Source organism: Lygodium microphyllum, chromosome 15, assembly GCF_053477565.2.
Source record: "Lygodium microphyllum isolate KBCC chromosome 15, Lygodium_microphyllum_v1.1.10, whole genome shotgun sequence".
Classification (NCBI taxonomy): Eukaryota; Viridiplantae; Streptophyta; class Polypodiopsida; order Schizaeales; family Lygodiaceae; genus Lygodium; species Lygodium microphyllum.
Genome location: NC_141149.1, coordinates 72,925,013 through 72,946,308, shown reverse-complemented (window position 1 = coordinate 72,946,308; position 21,296 = coordinate 72,925,013). Strand labels below are relative to the sequence as shown.

Sequence of the window (21,296 nt, the reverse complement as noted above, 5' to 3'; positions counted from 1 at the left end):
ATTGCTATATAAGCTGTTTTCTGCTCCTCTACTAACTCCACATAATTGCGATGAAGTCATTCATGTCCATGCCAGCAAGCATTGGGATATTGCAAGTCAGCGACACAGTCCACAAAATCTTGTCCGAAAAGGCATGTTTGAGGTTGAAAAGCTCAAGCATTGTGTCAGTCCTTTCCCGAGTAGAAGCACATACTCTTTAGACAACACCACAATAAAACCAAATGTACTCGTTGCATCACTTCACTTGCAACAGAAGAACATTTCAATGTTGGTCCCTTGGAAAGGCTAAAACTCATATTTCACAGCGTCATAAAAAGGCTCCACAAATATTGCAATCTCCAAACGTTCAACCCAACCATGAAGGTTGTTTTGTCTAGCTCATGATTTGTAGACACAGCATTTTAATATAAAATATCTTTAATGAAAAGTTCAGAATTTTTGTTTTTCATCCTAACGCAATAAAGGTAACGCTTCCTCAGTTTCCTCTCTTCCCACACACTAAGATTCAAGAACACTACTAATTGATCATTCAAAGGAAAATTTTCAAGATGTGGAAAGACCACATTCTTCTTAGCATAGCTGCTACTGAAGACTAACTGCCTTCTAACCAACAACTTTCTCGTTATTACATGCGATGCAAAACACCCAATCAAGGATTCGCAGATATTTTGGATGGAAAAGTTCTCGCTGTTGTGCATAGCACTGCATGATTATTGCTGTTGAAAAGCAGAATATTGCAACTTCCACAAGCTTTGAAGCCTTAATCAGATTAGAGGGCAATACATCCATATCACTAAGACAAATGACAAAACTCTGGAGAGCTCTAGCAAAACAATAAAGAGCAATTTCCATTCGACGGTTTTTCTTCTCAATCAAGAGTGCCAAACCTGTTGGGAACTGTCAAATAAAATGATGAGGGGTTAGTTATCAATCGCTTTTCTAATTAGATTATACATTATCATGTCCTGCAACTGCAAAGGATAATAGCATCTACAGCAATTCCCATTATACCCTAACGCACCGTGCTCATGGCAACAAGTGTGGGAGTGCAACTCCCAACTATCTGAAAGACACCACACGACCAAATCCTGTCAAAAATGGGCCCAATATAAGCTTTAAGAGTTCAACAACTAAGCCTTAAGTGTTTTTTAGTTACACTATTTTATGTCCACCTCACCCTCTTAGTCATTTGAGCTTAAATGTTTGGCTTGAAGAGTAGATTCCCGTGTCCTTGGCTAGATTGTGAGATAAGGACAAAAGGAATAGTGAAACACAGACTTACACCTGTAACTGATGTCTAATATTTCATTCAAACACAAATTGATCCAAACCTCACCTAAAGCTGGTGACAAAAACCATGGTATCATACAATACTTTCAAGGAAGACTCGGTGACAAGAGAGGTGTTAAGGGTAATATATATGTAGTTCTTGGGCATGGGAAGCATAATGCTGAGCATGGCATTGACTTGTACATGGAAGGGACTGCACAACTCAAGACGTAAACTTGGGCAGGATGAGGAAAAAAAGGTGTGCCCTTCAAGAAGGATCTCTGCACCCAGGCCTATCAGGAAGCTCTAGAAGGATCTCTGCATCAAGGCCTATCAGGAAGCTCTGAAATGTTTTTGCATGAGCAAAGGGGCTTATGCAAGCACACTATTTCCCTGGTTTGAATGCCAAGCTCGTCACGCAAACACCATACCAGAAAAGCTACCCAAAGATTGGAACTAAAAGATTAAGCATGTGGATTGGGTTCCCTAGCCCATGCTTTTTGATACCCATAACACTTTGAACATAGGGTTTGCAAATAAAACAAAAAGTGTATAAGCAGGACTAACGTGGTGAATTCAGACAAGAATGCAAAAGAAGAAGAAGAAACTGAAGAATGAAAGAATGCTGTAATGAATGAAAGATGAAGGAATGAGATACAACTAAGGGTGCTCAAGGAGTGGAGGCTGCCCAACAGCCACTATGTCACATGGGAGAGCTGAGGGGGAGTGTTTAAGAGTGTCCTCCCTTAAGAATGGATAGTGCAGCAAATCATCAATGTAGATGAAGATATCGGATGCAAAGGGCTGAAGATAGCAGGGCAACAGGCTGGATGCCAAAAAGTAAGAGTGCTTAGGATTGGAACTACAAGTTGCAGCAATGTACTGCCTGGCAACAGCCTGTGTGGGTGAAGCACAGCTGAGATCAAAAGGCAGCCACCAAATATAATGCCAACAACAGTCAACAGCAGCATTGGCAGCACCAAAATGCAGCTGTGAAGGTCCACATGCCACTACCAAGGGGCAAGCAGAAGCAGCAAGAGGTGAAGCGGCAGCCTCACAGGCATGCTGCAACTTCCTGTGATGGGGGGCATTGAGCTACCAAAACTTGCCTCTAATTTTTCATGTTTTTCAAGCACTTTTGGATCATTAAAACAGCCCCAAAAAGGTATTTTTAGCCATTTTGTATGGCACTCTAGATAACTGTACAAGACACAGCAGTCAAACTTTGGGTTCACAGCAGTCAACTTTGGGTTAGCTGGGAAGCAGCCCCCCTGTTTCAAGCAGGTCCCCCTGCCTTATGCCTGTCAACTCGGCCACAGCCTGCCTTCACCTGCCACCACAAGCCAGCAATCAGGCACCATCTTCCCTCCTTCACATATGGCATCCTCAGCTTCCTCATCCACCCTCGCAGCATTCATCCGGTCCCTCGCTCAAGCCACATCCATCTCCCCTACTTGGGCATATCCCCCCTGCAGGTGCCAGAATCACTAGAGCAAAGCTTGGCACCAATTGTCTAGTTAGCCCCCTGCACACACTCAGCTGATGCCTTCCTGCTGATTCGCTTCACTCCAAGCACAGAGCTGGCACTTAGAGACAGAGTGATGGCCCTTGAGGTGTCTTCTGTGGTGTGCAAATTGGTTGGAGATCGCCCACCCATTCACATTCTCAAGGACTCCATCCAGTTGGCTCTTACTGGCACTCCCATCAGGATCACATGAGTGGTACCCCTGGGGAAGGGGTGCTTCAGGCTCCAGTTTGGGCTCACCTGAGCAGATGGAGGCAACACTTGCTACTAGATCATCAATGACATACTTAGACGAATGGATTGAGGGTTGGGACCACTCAACGCTCGGAGATGGAATTGCCATCACCATCTCTTTTCCTGGCCTTGATGAGTACTTCACGCTATACCTCTCCGAAATTGGCAATGCATTCGGCCGTGTCATACAGAGAGAGAGGACCTTTGCCCATGCAGTATCGGAAAGCCTACACAGATACCCATTGGTTCCAGTTATTGTTCCCACAAAGTCCCTACATTCCCTTAGACCATCAGGATTCCCTCTGTCCACGAGGGTTTTCTCAACCAACCCATTCCTGGGCTAGTGCTTCGCATGTAGGATGATCACGGAGTGCCCCAGGACTCACCAGCACCAAACATCCTTCAAAGATGAGGGAGGCAATAGACCTAGGATACGGAGGAGCAGTGATGCAGAGCGCCAAAAACACCGCAATGCTAGATAGAGGAGACTGTGCCAGCAACAACAAAAGCGTGCATATGAGGAACAAGGGCAGGAGCAAAGAGGCCCAAAGTTGAGACATGCCGAGGGACCGTGGAGAGTGGTCAAGGAACTTAGACCACCAGCCCATACTATGCTACCCCAACCTCCTATGGTTTCCATAGCCACTCCCCTAGTAATCTAGGAGCTAGAGATTCCACAATAGATTACGGTAGCACCACAGACAAATGTGACGCAACCCACAGAGACAAAGGCAATGATACTAGTGGTGTCGGAGCGTTTGGGGTCAAAAGTCTACCACGAGGGTAAAAGACAATAGGGTGAAGGGAGATTCAAGGAGAGCAATTGATGAAAGAGAAGGGGTTCGAAGAAATAGATGTAGAAGAATACTCATAGAGGTGAAGCCTATCAATTTATTTCTGCATCCTAAGAAGATAAATTCCTTGTAGACCAAAAACGTGCATCAAACAGTAGCTTCTTCTCTGCTGCTCAGACCGCCAATTCTGATGCTTCCATTGGCTCTGAAAGGGGGGTAAAATACTAGGATACCTGATCAAAATTCTCCCAGATTGCTCCTTCTTCTTCTCCCAGTTGTTCGGAGTGCTATTTGCTGCCTATAAACTACGATCCCGCGTTGCGCGATTTCGCCAATCCTTTTTGCATAAACTTCCCCAAAAATGACTGAAAGCCACTTGCTTTTTTTACATGTCATCCTATTCTAGAAGTTGTCTACAGCTTTTGGTGGATATTTACAAGAAATAACATCCAAAATATCAAAAATAAGCTAAACTTAACCAAATATCTAGTATTTTTGAGCCATCCACACTACGCACACTGACACTAATGACTAATATAGCATTAACTCTTTAGATCAATAAGAAAGCCGAATGATGATGCACTCTAGAGTTTTTCATACTATGTCTATATAGCAACACGACAGCGGTGACTCAGGAGATGTAGTACATTGCATAGTCTCCTAGACTCCTACCTTGCCAAGTGGTAATCCCAGAGTTGAGGTACTTGACACCCAACAAGGTGAGGACGGTGAGGAGACATAAGAGAGCAAGTAGGAGGCAAAGGACTTGGACACATACTCTGATGACTCCCCCTTCCCCCCCCCCCCCCCGGCAACTCTACCTTGCAACAAAGAGAGTAGAGAGGACTGAGAGGGTGTATGCTAGGAGACAACACAAACGGGCCTGGGCGGCAGAGCCACATCGGTCTCAAAGAATAAGGCATACTCCATGAGGATACTCTCATGGAATGTACGAGGCTTCATAGGATGATACTTCAAGTAGGGCAAGAGCCTCATGAGGTAAGATTTGCACAAAGCATTAGTAGGAGCAGTTGATTTTCTCATGTTGTAGGAGCACCACCTCTCAGTAGAGAGGATATTCCATTGTTGCAGGAAGCTATTGCCACCCAAAGTCACACTTATTGGGGAAGCAATTGTGGTAGGTGCAGAGATACAAGCTGGAGTTTGCATGTATTGGGGAGCAATGGACCCAGTTTGTACAAGACTGGGGTATTGAGATTCCAAGGAGAGCTATGTGGGTCTCAGTGAGAGTGGAGTCGTCACTTATTGGCCTGTTGGTCATTTATGGCCCAAATGGTCAATGAGATAGGAGACAATTTTGGACTAGCAGTCCCTACCACAGGTGGACCATTGCATAATAGGGGCGACTTTAATATGGTGGAGGCTGGAGGACAGGAGAGGAAGATACATAGAAACTATTAGAGGAGGAGAGCAAGCTGGCTGGGAGTTACTATTTCAGATCAGAGGCCAGGACCCATGGTTCACAAGGTAGAGTTTGGCAGGTCCACAGAATCACTCCAATTCTCCAGGAGAGAGGGGGTAGTGGGAGCCAAGACTTTCTCTAGGATTGACCGATTTTATCTGGACAATTGGGCCTTCAATACGGGCGGCCTAACAAGCATCATACCTAGCACGACCCTCTCCAATCACTCACCTATTCAACTACTTCTCTTTTAGAGATCTAGAGGATCCCACTCTAGTGTTAGGACTCTAGAGAACTTGTTCTATGAGGACTATCTTAGAGAGTCAATCGCACATATATGGAGATTTAGACCTCCCCAATTGGACGAGCAGCTAGCGACTTGGATGAGAGCTTATAGGAGATTAGTTCCTTCTTCAAAGAGGAGGCCACAAGGAAAAGAGAGGGCCGAGGGCCTTTTAGAGGACAGATCTGCCAAAGAATCATTGGCTGCCTTACAAAGAGAAGAGGAGAGACAGCCATGGTGCAGATGGACAGTTATGAGGATGAACATCACTAGAGTAGAGATCGATACTATGAAGGAAGCCATAACACAATACAAGTATCACACAAGAGCTTCATTTTGGACTTAGCCTAGTGACATGGTTAACATAGATTTTCTCCACACATGAAGTCCAAAATTCTGTAGATAGGGTGTTAGGAGACTCAAGAGAGTAGATGGATCCATTGCATAGGGCCCTTTGGAGGCAAGATAGGTGGCTACACAATACTACAAGGCTTTACTTGGGTCCACTACTAGGCCCCCAAGCTATAAGAGGGATAGAAAGGGAGTATGGCAGAGCACAAAAAAGGTGATTATACAAACAAGGTGAGTAGATACTTAATAGCCCACTTTACAGAGGAGGTACAGAAAGCACTTCTGAGACTGCCCTCAGGCAAGTGTCCAAGAGAAGACGGTCCTTTCTAAGCTATTGGGATCTCATTAGTATAGGCCTCATCTCAGCTTTCTATGAGATCATGGCATCGAAAGCTGAGATCATGGCATCAGGGGTCATGCCAGAGAGACTTTCCAAGGGATCAATTCACCTCATTCCCAAAGGAAGTGCAGAGTGATTGAAGATGACACAGTGGAGACCAATTACTTTGCTTGGAACTGCCTTATAAGACCCTTGCAAAGGTGACCAGTCTCAGATTAGCCCCATTGATACGAGATATCATCCATCCCACATAGACAGGTTTAGTCCAAGAGCATAGCATCTTGACAACATCTTCACTTTCTTGGAGTCCACAGTTTTGGCTCAATCTCGAAACCAAGACCTTATCGTGATACTTCTCAACTTTGAGAAGGCATATGATTGCGTCGATTAGGAATTCTTAGAGGGTATGATGCTAAGGATGGGATTACGAGAGCAGTGGGTCAAGGGAATAGCGACTCTTTACTCCTCAGCTCATAGCCAGGTTATGACTGGTGGGGCACGAGGAGACAAATTCAGCATTCAGAGATCAATTAGATAGGGCTGCCCATTAGCCTCCTTCTTGTTCTTATTTGTTGCAGAGGCCATGAGCTCCTTCTTGAGAGACAAATCTATAGGTATCGAAGGCATCAAGTTTCCCATCCTTGATTTTGAGGAGCTTCTAGATGTGACATTTGCAGATAGCACAACTCTATCTAGACGGGGATGAGAGTAACTTTAGGGCCTTTGTATCAGCCATAGAGATATTTTGTAGGACAGCGAGTGCCTTAATTAATTGGCACAAGTCCTATGGATTTTGGGTATGTGACACTAAGCACCCGAGTGGCGACCGCATGAGGATTTCAAGTGGGTTCCCTCCAGGACTGCAATGAGATACCTTGGATGCCATGTGGAGATTGACATTACCTCAAAACAACAGCTGTCACCTCTCGTCTTGATCATAAGATAGAAGCTTCTTTATTGGAGCTCAGTGAGGCTTTCACTAGTTGGGAGAGTTGTGGTCGCCAACCAAGTCCTTGCAACTATGTGGTACATCATTTCTTGTTGGGCATTCTCTAGATCATGTATTGGCCAAGTGAAGCGCCCTATTAAGAACATTTGGTCTAGAGGAGACCGGAGCTCGACCATGGAGAAGGTTGCTTGGGATGCCATCATACAACCTAGATCCAAGGGAGGGTTGGGGATCATAGACCCAAATAGCTAGAGCAAAGCCTTGATGGCTAAGCTCATTGTTAGGGGTTTGCTTCCATGTGAGGAGCCCTCGAAGAAACTTCTAATAGGGAGTCTACAAGCTATGCCACCTACACACAGAGGACCATGGAAGCCCAACATCCACTAGATTTTCAGGAGATCAAGAAGACCAGGGAATTAGGGAGGAGCTTTGAGGTCGGATATGCAAATGCTATTATCAGCACATGGAAATCTATACTACCAGGGCTTCACTAGCTTCCCTCCACTACAGTCGAAGAAAAGAAAAGGCATCCTCTTCTCTTCAATTACCTTTTGAGATTAGACTCTGGCCACACTCTTGGATACAGAACATACTTATCATGGGGGAGATTCTCTTCATAGGTTGCTATATCAGTAGGAGATTGGTTTGCATTCTAGGAGCTTCCGCAACAGGCTCAAAGACATAGACTACAGGGGCTCAAGAGAGCTAGAGTTATGATTGAGGTCATGACGGAGGGAGTTCCACCAGATTGGTGGACAAATATAGGCACCTCTTAGACTTGGATCAATCTCTTGAGTGGGAACATTCTTCTAGTAGTCTTTGCAACTAGTAGAGATAGGACATTTACTTTTATGGTTGAGGAGGATGGCCGTCTCCGATCCCTAGAAGAAACTTCTAATAGGGAGACTACCGGCTATGCCACCTACACACTGAGGACCATGGCAGCCCAACATCCACTAGATTTTTCAGTAAATTAGGACCAGGGACTTAGGGAGGAGCTTTGAGGTTGGATATGCAAATGCTATTATCAGCACATGGAAATCTATACTACCAGGGCTTTACTAGCTTCCTTCCACTACAACCGAAGAAAAGAGAAGGCATTCTCTTCTCTTCAATAACCTTTTGAGATTAGACTCCAGCCACACTCTTGGATAGAGAACATACTTATCATGGGGAAGATTCTCTTTATAGGTTGCTATATCGGTAGGAGATTGGTTTGCATTCTAGGAGTGTGTGCAAGAGGCTCAAACACAAGGACTACAGGGGCTCAAGGGAGCTTGAGTTATGATTGAGGTCATGACGGAGGGTGTTCCACCATATTGGTGGACAAATATAGGCACCTCTTAGACTTGGATCAATCTCTTCTCGAGTGGGAACGTTCTTCTAGTAGTCTTTGCAACTAGTAGAGACATGACTTTTACTTCTATGGTTGAGGAGGATAGCTGTCTCCAAGCCCTGGAAGAAACTTCTAATAGGGAGGCTACAAGCTATGCCATAAGTATGTCTTTCAACAAGTCTCTATCAAGAGAAATCATAACAAATGGAAAGTTGCATGGATTGTGGAGACACATTGTGAGCCCCCGTAAGGGTGACTAGATAGCCCTATGGGTAACATTTAATGTAGGCCGTTTGCAAGATTAATTAGCTAGGCCTTTTGAGGTACTAAAAGACACTAACTAGGGGGACTATTCATAAACCACATAACTAACAAATCACCATTGGATCATATGGAGACCATGAGGATTAGGAATTGTGGGAGAAGTATTGAGCAAGGCCCCCTCTTAACTACCAAGGAGGGAGTACTAGCCATGGGGAGTAAAGATATAGGAAACACACTCCTTGTCCACATGATGCATGCACTAGCAATGAGTAGAGTATCAATTTTTTAAGGCATATTCTACCAAACTAGTCTAGTATTTTTCATTCTGTCTAAAGAAGGAGAGTTAACCTTATTACGATTTGAGTGTTCTTGCTACCTCTAAAATTTTCCTTATTATAGAAATGGAAACTAGAGCCCCCTTTGGAGATAGTAACGAGGACAAGAATGTCTTTCTATGGACTTGATCATGCAATTCAACATGACACAATAGCTTATATTTAAATTCATGAAAGGTCAACAATCCAGGCAATGAAATAATTTGTTATATAAATGGAAATAAATAGTTATTAGCTTGTTTACAAAATACGTGACTTGATCATCAACTAACTTGGGTAAATCAATGGTGGCAAACTCAATAAGAAAATTGGCCAGCTTGACTTTCAAATCATCCTCTTCCTCGAGGGAAAACTCTTGGAGCACATGATTAGATTTATGCAATGGATTCAATCTCTCACCGTACAGCAGTCCATAAGGTGACTCCCAAGATCAAATGCTATTGAAAGTGTTGTAATTGAGGGTGAAACTCACATCATAACTCTTATATCAACTCAACATTTGTTGTGGCATTTTGAGCCTTCCATTGATGGACAAGCACAAGATGGGCAAGTTGACTAGGTCCCAAAGACCTTAAACTCAAGCATTTGTTGCATAAGATTAGATCAAACCATGAACTTTGACCCATTAAATCAAGTGTTGTAAAAAAAATGTATTTTTGGCCATAGCAATCAAAGTGTGAGTGTTGAGTGAAGGATAGGGAGGGCATAGATGGGGAATGAAGTACACTTGGGGGTTGGCTCAAAAGTGTCCACAATGCATTAGTGAAGAAGTACGAGTGCTAAGTGAAGGATAGTGAGGGTAGAGATGGGGAATGGAGTACACTTGGGGATTGGCCGAAAGTGTCCACCATGCATTGGTAAAGCAGACAGTGTGGTATCAACTATGAAAATGGGCTAACTAGGAATAGGCATGGGCATTTTCTAAGTAATTGAGAAGGAGAAACAACCGCACGTATGGAATGGATATCTATTATCCCTATATTTAACTAGCCAAAGCTAAACTAACAAGTGTACCATAAGCATTTTGTTATGGCATCATTACAAGCCTTTCATGGATGGACAAAAACAAAATGGTCAAGTTGAGGATTAGGCATAGACTCTAGACCATAGTTGCCTCCATACGACATACGGTACTAATCGTATTGTATGATCCGTACCGTACCATACGTATCCATACGAAAAAATGGGCCCTTTTTTGCCACTATGTATAGGCGTCCTTCTACGTTCCGCTTGCGCTTTAATCCTGCATGCACTTTTGGGGGGTTGGGAAGCCTTGGATACCTCATCTCACCCCCTTTTACAGCTATGCACTCTCCTCCCCAGCCCTCCCCATCTAGTTTGACAACCCTCTTTGACTGTTGACCCCTCTTTGGCTGTTTGACCCTTCTCTCATCTATAAAAGGCACTCATCTTCTCCATGATTCCACACCAATTCAGCAAGCATTTACCATTCTCATCTTCCTCTCTTGGATCTTGAATTGACTTGTGATTTGTCATTCTCATCTCCCATCCCCACTTTCCTGCACCTTATCAAAGCATTTTCCCTTCTCATCTCCCATCCCCTCTCTCTCACTCTTGCTCTTTCAACTTTATCCCAACCCTCACGCCCCTCCCTCTCTTTCAACTTTCAAGTTTCAAGAGTCAAGACTCAAGCATCTCAATCTCCCTCTCTCTCTCTCTCACTCTCCCCTAGGCCTCTTCATCCGTCATCGGCACCATGATCCATGAGAAGCATGAGGCCTTCAATTTGCATGTGAACCATGTGGAGAGGGACACAAAGAAGCCAACTCCCACCATTGGACATGCAAGTATTGCGGGAAGCGCTATACAAGTGGTGCAGCTCGGCTCCTCCAACATCTTTCCAAGACAAGGGGACACGTTGCTCCATGCAAGGCGATCCCCGAAAACATGGCGGAGGAGATTCTCGCCAAGATGAGAGGGGGATCCACAAGAGGAGGAGGAAGTGGCTTATCGGCACCATCTCTATGCCTACTGACAAGGAAGCATCGAATGTGGACGTATCTTCAACCGATCAGGGAGAGGCCTCTACCATTGGTGGTGGGGGCTCTACATCCATATCCGGCTCCAGTAAAAGACAAAGAGTGAAGGCTCATGCAGCACCGGAGAGACAATCCTCGCTCTCTCAAGCTCCCAGTCATGTGCGTGGATTGGTTGCCTTTCTTAGAGAAAGGCAACAACTTGCAGACATTGAAATTGCACACATGGTGATTAAGTGTAAACTTGCATTCAATGTCCTAAAGCCAAAGTAATGAAAGAAGATGGTAAAAGCCATTGTCAATGTGGATCCATGTGAAGGATGGACCGGTGTCACATACGACATGAGGACCAAAAAGATTGAAGAAAAGGAAAGGATTGATAGAGCCCTTGATCCTATTCACGCCACATGGATAAAATATGGTTGCTCCATTTTCACCGACGGATAGAGTGATCGTAAGAAACGGAGCATCATCAACATACTCGTCTCATGTCCACTTGGCACTTACTTTTTGCGGGCAATAGATACTGGCAAGAGGGGAAGGAAAACAACAGGCACATTCATCTACCACCACATTCGGTAAGCTATCATTGAGATATGCATTGCCTTTACATTTATTTCACTTTCTTTCATTATGATAATTGATTTATGCATAACTATCTATCTCCCTATTCTAATTTCTCTCTAATATCTATCTTGATTCTCTCTTTTCCCCCCAGCCCCCCAACCCCCACCTCTCTTCATTCTTGAATCTTGAAAGTTGAAACTTGAAAGGCTCAACTCTCTCTTTCTCTCTCTAACTGCCAAGTATTGTTAATATACTTACTTGTAATTTGTAAATTGTGGTTGTAGATGGACCCCTCAAATGTGGTGCAAGTTGTTACCGCCAATGTATCGAATTGTCAGCGCGTGGGCCGTTTGCTTGAGGCCAAGTTTCCCATGATTGTGTGGACTCCATGTGCAAGTCATTGTTTGGACTTGCTCATGGAGGACATTGGGAAGCTCAAGTGGGTGAAGAGGGTGGCCCGCAAAGCTACATCAATTGTCACCTTGTTTACGGTAAAGGTAAAGGTGCTTGCGATGTTTTGTGAGCATAGCACATTGGAGTTGAAGAAGCCTTCTTCAACTCGCTTTTCTTACATGTGGTTATTGTTGGAGCGCCTTTATGAGGTGCAGTTCACAGTGGTCTCCACTCTATGGAATGAGTGGGATGAGCATGAGACAAAGGAGACCAAAGCCATGCAGTACTTGTGCCTTAATGAGCAATTTTGGCAAAAATTCTATGCCATTGTCATTGTCATGACTCCCTTTTAGAGGGTGCTACGTATGAGTGATTGCGAGGGCTCCACCATAGGCCTTCTCGTTCACTTCTTTAGAGCAGCATTGGTGGAGGCACGTGTTTGTGCAATGATCACAGAGACACAAAGTACACATGTTTTAGAGATAGTAGAGAGGAGATGGACATGGATGCATAAGCCTATCCATGGTTTTGCCACATTGGTACATTTGGTCTACAAGTTGCCGGCAATAATGCATAATACAGAGTTCCGTTCGGACCAACTTGCTTATTTGACTCGTGTGCGTGTTTCTTGTGGATGACCACAATGCAGTGCTAGAGGATCTAGAATGCTATGTAAATCAGAAAGGGCATGTGACTTTTGCTTCTCCCACTTGTTGGAGGAGAGAGTCACTTATGAAGCCTTTATTTTGGTGGCAAAACTTTGGATACGCATTGGAGACCCTTCAGCTCTTAACCATGAGGGTCCTTGCCCAGGATTGCTCTTCGAGTACATATGAGAGAAATTGGAGTGCCTATTCTCTCATTCACACAAAGATTCGCAATTGGCTTAGCACACGATAATTAGAGCAGCTAGTCTATTATTGTACTAACTTACGCATGATGAGGACTATGATGCACATGGGTAGTCCAAAGCAGGTAAAGTTTAAACACTTAACCATAAAATTTAAAATGTGTTGTTTTAAACTTTGAACTTTGAAGTTTATACTTTACAAATTAGACTTTAGCATTTACAATCTTACATGCATTGTGTAGGTGAATGTTGATACATTCAAGTTGACGGGCGACACTCTTCCGAGTGTACATCAGGAGGTGAATGAGAAAGAGATGATTTTTGCAAAGCTCTATAGAGAGCTTATAGCAACAAATACTCGTGACACTCACAGTCAGTGTGCCCGTGGGCGAGGAGTTCAAGTAGGTGGTAGCATGAGTATGGTCATTCGACGCCCTCCAACATCGAGGAGGGGTGGTTCGAGTGGCTTACATACATATATAAGGAGGAATTCTAGTAGCTCACATCCTGTGCCTCATGATGACATCCCCCCCTTGCCTACACAGCCACCACCTATGGATCCATCATTTGATGATGATAGTAACCTCATCAGTGAGGATGAGTATGAGTGTGTCTCATCATCCGATACCGAGGAGTCATCTTTAGACTCTCTTGATGAGCACTCAGATGGTTCTAATGGTGATGATAGTGATGCCTCATCATAGATTCATAGGTCTCTCTCTTTTTTGTATCTACTATCATTGTATCCACATGCATAATGCCACTATGATACACTAGAATGAAGTTGTATCACACGTTTTACGCAGCCCATGCAACCGCGATGGTCACCCTCATGTATTCATCTTATTTTGTAATGAAATGGCTATTTCCACTTTAAACATATATTCTATCATTTAATGATTTATGGTTTTTTTTAAATCATGTTATAAAAAAATTCGTACTAATATCGTACCTTACATTATAAAATCATAAGGTACCATTTAGTACCGTATTTTATCGTACTGTACAGTATCATACATTTCGTATCTGACTACTATGCTCTAGACAATGACAAGGTCCCAAAGATCATGAGACTTGAGCACTTAATACAAAAGATTGAGCAAGCCATGAAATTTAATGCATTAAAATGAGTCATGTCAACAAAGGCATTCTTGGCCATATCAACCTAAGTGTGAGTTTTGAGTAAAGGATATTAAGGGTAGGGATGGGGAATAGAGTACGCTTGGGGACGGGCCCCAAAGTGTCCACCATGAATTCGGTAAGCATAGATAGTGCATCCAGCTATGGAAACTCACTCACTAGGTATAGGCATGGGTGTTATCTAAGTAGCCCAAGAAGGAGAAGCAAGCCCTCCATAAGCATGGGATCCATATGTCTACGTTTGACTAGCAAAAGTTAAAATGATAGGCATACCATAAGCATTTCGTTGTGGCATTACCGGCCTTCTAATGACAGAAAAAAAAATGAGAGTGTATAGTTGAAAGGAACAATGAACATGACGTGAATAAAGGATACAGGAGAAATGCAATGGACTGAAGAAACAAAACTGATAAAAATTTTAATGATACAAGGTTGTTCTCAGTCAGCATCTACACATAGCTACTAGGAGCATTAGTGAGGGTGCCAAATGGAGGCAAAAAGGAAGAAGATGAGGAGGATTGGCACTAAAAATAAGAGTGATTAAATGAATGATTGTGCAATGCTTAGTTGCAATTCGTCCACGGACAGAATGGATCCATCCAATCCGTTAGGCTGACCAGATCCATCTGATCCATCCGCTGGTCTGGACTAGACCCAAAGAAAAAGACCTTGCCAATTTGAAAACAAAAGACATTGAAAATCTTCCTCTTTCTCTACCTCTACCTCCCTTACCAACTCCTCTTCCTATGCCTCTCTTACCACCGCCTATTCCTCTTGGTATCTCATGGTTGGGACAATAGATTAACTGATTAGATTTTGGAAAGGACTTAACTAGGATAAAGCAAAGTTCTCGTATAGATTAACTAATTGTACCCCTGTCTATAGTTTAACTTTCCCTTACCCTTTGATGAGGGATTACGCAAATCAGATGGCATATTTGTGAGGAATAAACACAGCAGCAACAAATCTTCAAAATTTTGGAGAAAAGGCTCCATTTAAAGGCAAATGTTTATTTAGCAATGTGTAGTTGGAGCTCTTCCTATGGGAGACATTGGATAAAAGAAAGATTGCAGCTGCCTTTGTTCTCTTCCTCTACCTTTCTTCTACCACCTCCTCTTCCTCTACATCCACTTCCACCTCTCTTACCATCTCTTGCTTACTTGTCTCTTACCACCTCCTTTTCCCTTACCTCTCCCTTACCACCTTCCTCTTGCATTTTTCCCTACCTCTCTCTTACAAGTTACCACCCTATCTTTATTAGTGCTCATTACGTGAAAGTGTTTACATTTGGTCTCAACTCTCATTCTGTTCATTGTTTAAGCAACAAGGTCGAAGTTAGTATTGAATAGATAATGCCTTGTGACACTATTTCTTGGGTCATAACTCTCCTGTTGAATCAAGTGATATTTACTTTATTAACCCTTAACTTCTTATGTATTTCTAATTACTGTACAAAACGCCTTATTTTATCAGAGCTGAAACTGGCTTGCAAAAAATGCCCTATCCATGGCAATAAATGTATGCTAAGAAATGAGAAAAGGAGGGTGCCAGGCTCCAGCTAACAAATGCAAGGATGAATCTCCACCAAGAATGTTTAGGACAAATGAACTAACCGATAAATACACAGTCAAAGCTCCTAATGTCCTCATATAACTCAAACAGACGCTCACAAGTAAGAGATAACCATACATGACACACATGACTTCTAACACCCCCTCTAAGATACTGGATGTGGCAAATGGCCAAAGGAGATGGAACAGATCCAAGGGTGGCAAGAGATGTGCCATTGCCAATGAGATCTGTCAATCAGGAATACCAGCCAAGTAGTATGATCCCCTCTCAAGATAAAAGCCCAATCCAATGAGAGGCCACCATAGGACAATGGAAGTGGAGAGGCCTCGAATGGATTGTTCCAATGATATCCAATTGGGAATAGGCAAGCCAAGCCAATGACCCAACTGAGAGATGACAGTGGCGAGCTATGAAAGGCATCATAGCTTGCCAACAAAGAGCAACAAGGACCAAGGGCCTTGGGATGGGCATGCAAGAAGCAAAGGATGGTGGCTGGATGATGAAGAAAAGAAGCTGTCTCGTGAAAGAAAGGCCCCCAGAAGACTAATTATTGAAGGAGCTCCTCACAATCCCCCTTTGAAATAAGAAGGGCCTTCACCTTGGAAGGGGAATGGTACTAATATAGCCCCCTCTCCTACCAACCTGTTACAAGGATGACTCTCGATGTAGAGTCGTTAACAAATATGGCCTATGCAGTGAACACAACTTTGGATATTGAGATGGGTAAGGCCATGAACAAAAAGGAGATGCAACCCAAATCTAGAGCATGGAGGACGTTTGATATAGAGCTCTAAGGTCAATGGGCAAATAATAAAAGCAAGGTGGCAACACCACAAATAGGCACCAATAAGAGATCACCAACAATGACAATATCCTCGTGAGAACGGAGATCCTAGAATCATATCCGCACGGAGTTGTACAATTTAAGGAACTACTATGGATAAGTGAAGGCCTCTTTGAAGATGAGATAACTAAAAGAACACTCCTCTAATTGATGGATGTGAAGAAAAACTATCTCTGATAACGACAGATACAAAGCTAAATGTAGATTGAGATTCCATTATCACTCCTTCCTTTTCTCCTAAACAAAAATAAGGATTTTTGAACTAGCACTTCTCCTTAGGGTGCAATGTTTTCGCACAATGTGGACACATGGGATATCCTTTGCACTTCCCCTATATATTTATATCACAATCCAATGGTGACTCTAATTTCTTTTAATTATTCTCCCCTTTTTTTCTACTTGGATTGTACTTTATCTGATGAAGAGGCCACAAAAGCACAGCTCTCTGATTGGCCCCATGAGAATCTATCTCCTTGTGATGCACATCTTACTCTAGCTTCATTGTTGTTTTATAGGACAACGAGTTCGTAAATTCATTACAACTGCCCCTTCTTAAGCTCTTCTTCCATTGCAAGATCAAGAAAAAAAGCCATATCGATTTATAGCAAATCAAAAATGGAGAAAGGCTGATTATTCCTCTTTCTACTCTTATCATATGAAGAAGTCGGTTGTTTTTATTACACAGTAAGTGTGTACATGTACATCTTTTACACGATCTTGTGAGAGTCAAAAATACTTCTTCTCATTCTCATGTCCTCATGTCCTCCTAATATCTATCACAAATGAGCTGATGAACAAATATACTATCAGAGCTCCTAATGTCCTTGTTAGAATCAAAATAGGGCTCATAGGCAAGACATGACACAATGATTGCTAACAAAAATAGGATGGGCAATTCAAGGATCACACATACCCTATAGACAACGACTCCGTCCCGAAGATGCTAAGACTCAAGGAGTTGTTGCATAAGATTTGACCAAGACAATGAAATTCGACCCATTAAAAGAAGTCTTATCACTAAATTCATCCTTAGTTGTAGTGACTAGATTGAGTGTGCTGAGTGAACGATAAGAAAGGTAGGGATGGAAAATGGAGTACACTTGGCAATTGGCCTTGAAATGTCTGCCATGAATCAGTAAAGCATGCATAGTGGATCCTGTTATGAAATGAGCTAACTAGACATAGGCATAGGTATTGTATAAATAGCCCAAGGAGGAAGAATAGATGCACCATAAGCATGGGATAGATATCCCTGCATTTGAGTGGAAGTTAAAGAGATAGATGTACCATGAACGTGGGATGGAAGTCCTTGTGTTTGAGTGGCCAAATGTGCAAGCCCAATGTTACATCCTTCGAGATCCAGATAGTCTGATGTCCAAGGATGCAACATCCAAGGGGTGAAGGGTAATACCAACAAAACCACATTAGGATAGACACGTACTCACATGAGGATAGCTTGGAGGAGCATGTGGATAGGTGACATTTTCGGCAATCGAGCACCAAGGTGCAAAGAGTGGCATTCATCTTAAGGTAGTGGAAAGGCCTAAAGCAGGTCTAGCACTTTAATGGAAAAGAATTAATGTAATGTGAGAAAAGGAAGGAGCCTAGACTTCAAACTATAGATCCTAAACTTAATGTGCTCGAGAGAGATGAAATAGAACCTAAAGAAGAAGAGGTAAGATGGAATTTAATCCTAGTTGCTAAAGGCATGAGGAAGAGAACCTAAATGCACATTTAATGAGGGAGGGATGGGAGGGATTTGAGAATAAGTAACACCAAGAACACACTCAAATGAAATCGAAGGTAAAGTAGCATGTGGACATGTACACATTCTTCTATGTCTAGATCCTCTTTATGTGAGTCTGCATACTTGGTTGTAGCCACTTGCAAGTATTCAATGAAGGAAGAGGTACTTTTTCTAATAATCCATATTGTCCATATCCCTTGGGAAAAATAGACTTGTACCAGTCTAGGTCTCTAGAGTAACTTACAATCGATTCCTACAAAATATGAGAAACAAAAGGGGGTTTTGGCTCATACAGATCAAACCGATTATATGAACTTGACACCAAGCTTGTCTAAGAAGACGTTGGGACCATCAATCATCCCAAAAGTGGTTTGTCTTCCCCCAACTTAGAGGTTACCAATCTCACAAGCTGAATACCCCAACTGATCCACACATTTTGACAATGAACCTATGAGAAAGTAGAGGGATATATGGAGGATAAAACTACAAATACATTCTTTACAAGAATTCGGTACACTGCTTGTCCATCATCCTCCAAAAATCTGATGTATTTGGAGAAGAAGAGGCAGTTGATGAGTCAGCTTCCACATCAAGAGAATGTCTCCTCAAGGCCTCCAAAGCAAGAGAAGCCTGAGTTAACACCATGGTCTCCCTACATGAAGATGTTGAGCCAGTAAAATCCAAGGCCCAGATCAATACCAAAATTATCGTGCATATTGGCCTAATTTTACTCCACCTAAACAGCCCCAAAAGGATTTATTTATGAAAAAGGTATTTAATTTATTAAGTAGGACAAATGCCCGAAACTCCCCTAGACAAGGACATGTTTTGGACATCCTATCCAATGCCTCATTCTTGTTATCTAAGCCATCAGTCAGTCACACCAGTCTCCCTTGCTGTCCACCACTGCACCAAGAACTGCCAGCCAGCACTCAGGAGGCTACCAGCGTTATCAATTGCTACCACCCTATCCTCTAGAAGCTGACCCTTGCTGAACCAGCTGCTGCACTTGCCTAGATCTGCAGCCACCAGTCCCCCCAGAGCATATTGCCATCAGCCATATCATTGCCTTCTCCCTGCTACCTACATTTTCAATCACACTGCCTGCATTCACCAGCCAAGTGTAGGAGAGCTGTTGCCATCATCATCTGCACTATACACTCATGATAGGACTGCATTTCCAGCTTCCAAACATTGAATTTGCTGGATGGATTCTCTTTTTATCATTCTACGCATGGAGGACTCTGTTTTGCTCCCTCTACTGCTGTCTACATCATCATCATTGCCAATGGACTGCTGCTGCTGCCTTTTGAGATCCATCATGAGTATGACAAACTGTCAGTCAACGTCTTCAACACCACTCTTGGCTAATCTCTTCCTTGGTCATTGATACATGGAGGTTCACTTGCTGTCTTTAGCCCTCTTCATCAACATTAGTTCTTTGCTATGCCCGGGATCCATTCTCAAAGGATGACATACTTCAACACTCTCCCTCACCCCATCAAAACACAGCCACCAAATATGATATCCGGCAGTCAACAGCAGCACTATCAACACCAAAGTGCAGCTGAGAAGGGGATGTGGTAGGTATGAGTTCTAGTGAGATCCATGAGGAAGAAAATGCAGCTGTCAAGGATGTGCGTAGCAGCTGGGCAGCACCACCAAGGGGCAGGTGGCTGTTGGGTTCAGCAGCATGAGATGAGAGAGAGAGAGAGAGAGAGAGAGCTCATGAAAGTACACAACAAGCTGAATAGATTAATGTAATAGATGTTGATAAAAGCACAAGTGATAGAGCTTGAATATATAAGCTAAGTTATGTAGCTAACCATTTTACCCTTATTAATGCTAAGTGGTGTAAAAAGTGTTCACACCTAAGCGCGCACTTTTACACACAATAATGTGTGTTCACACACGAGAATAAATAAATCTAGCAAACCCCCCTTCAGGTCATGGATGACAAAACCCATGGCACGAAACATACAAAAAAGAAAAAAGGGAAGGACTTACCTCGAAGAGACAGAGCCTAATACCATACACTGATTTTAGAAAAGGAGATACATCAATAAGAGAGGTGTAACATGAGGATGACATAGTCTACTAAGAAGCTCAGGGTGCCAAAGGAAGACATGGGTTAGCGGTACACGTGCATGGCTCAAAGGCTGATCAAAAGCGAGCGTGGCTTAGAGGCACTGGGCACATGACTAGAGGTCAAATACATGGCTATAGCTTTTGGGATCAAACTCAAAGGTCATGCATAAACTAGTTCCAAACCCCCCGAAATAGAACTCCTAATATAATTATAAAAGGAAATTACAAACGTTTTTGGATAAAAATCCAAGCAGAGTATCCCATATAATAAAGAGATGTATTTGGAAAGGCCTTAACACATGCATTGGCATGGTAAGTGTCTGATTCCAAAACACATTATTTATTTATTTGCTTATGATTTAGTTCAAAATGCACATTGATAGGGTTCATCATTGCTAAGAGACAATGATTGAATAGATACATTAAGGGCCTTGTCAAATGTAGTTGGTGGCTCATTAGGATCGCTATCTAATAAGGCATTGGAAACGTCACATTGGGCGTGTTGCTTAGGCGATTGTTTCTAGGTGCAAAAGGATGTTGGTTCTATGTCAATGTCTTTGTTGCGCCTTTCATCGTTCAAAAGGATAACAACCATTTCTTCATAATTCATCCCTCAAGTCACTTTGAGAGCTATCACAGTTTCATGGAATAGTGCTTCTTTCATCAAGCTATTAAGAAGTATAGATTGTTTATGGTTGTGTCCTCGAGCCATTCTTGATGTTGTGGGTTGCCCCCAACATGTTGGGGTTCGTAGCGGAGCCAATCCTACATGTGCCTTCTTGCATAAGTATTGCATAAGTATAGGCTTGAATCTTTGTCTTCCAGACAGAGAATCCAGAAGTCGAGAATTTTTCAATTGTGTTATCATATCTTGACATCCAGATGGTAGATGCTATGGAGAGGGCTCAGATTTGAAAAAGACCCAAATTTTTATGAAGAAATTTGAAGAGATCAGGTTCGGATTTGGAAAGGCCCAAACGCGTGTACACAGCCTC

The 21,296-nt window shown here is 42.9% G+C and overlaps 1 protein-coding gene across 1 annotated transcript in view; it reads right to left on the bottom strand.

Moving 5' to 3' along the window:
* Positions 1 to 308: 308 nt before the first annotated feature.
* Positions 309 to 21,296, bottom strand: part of LOC148024669 (uncharacterized) — a 77,992-nt gene continuing 57,004 nt past the window's right edge. The window contains exons 6-7 of the mRNA XM_087693600.1: positions 1,022 to 1,088; positions 309 to 897 (exon numbers count right to left, since the gene is read on the bottom strand). Coding sequence (XP_087549726.1) covers positions 604 to 897; positions 1,022 to 1,088 — 361 coding nt within the window. The 3' untranslated portion in view covers positions 309 to 603. The remainder of the gene's footprint in view (positions 898 to 1,021; positions 1,089 to 21,296) is intronic.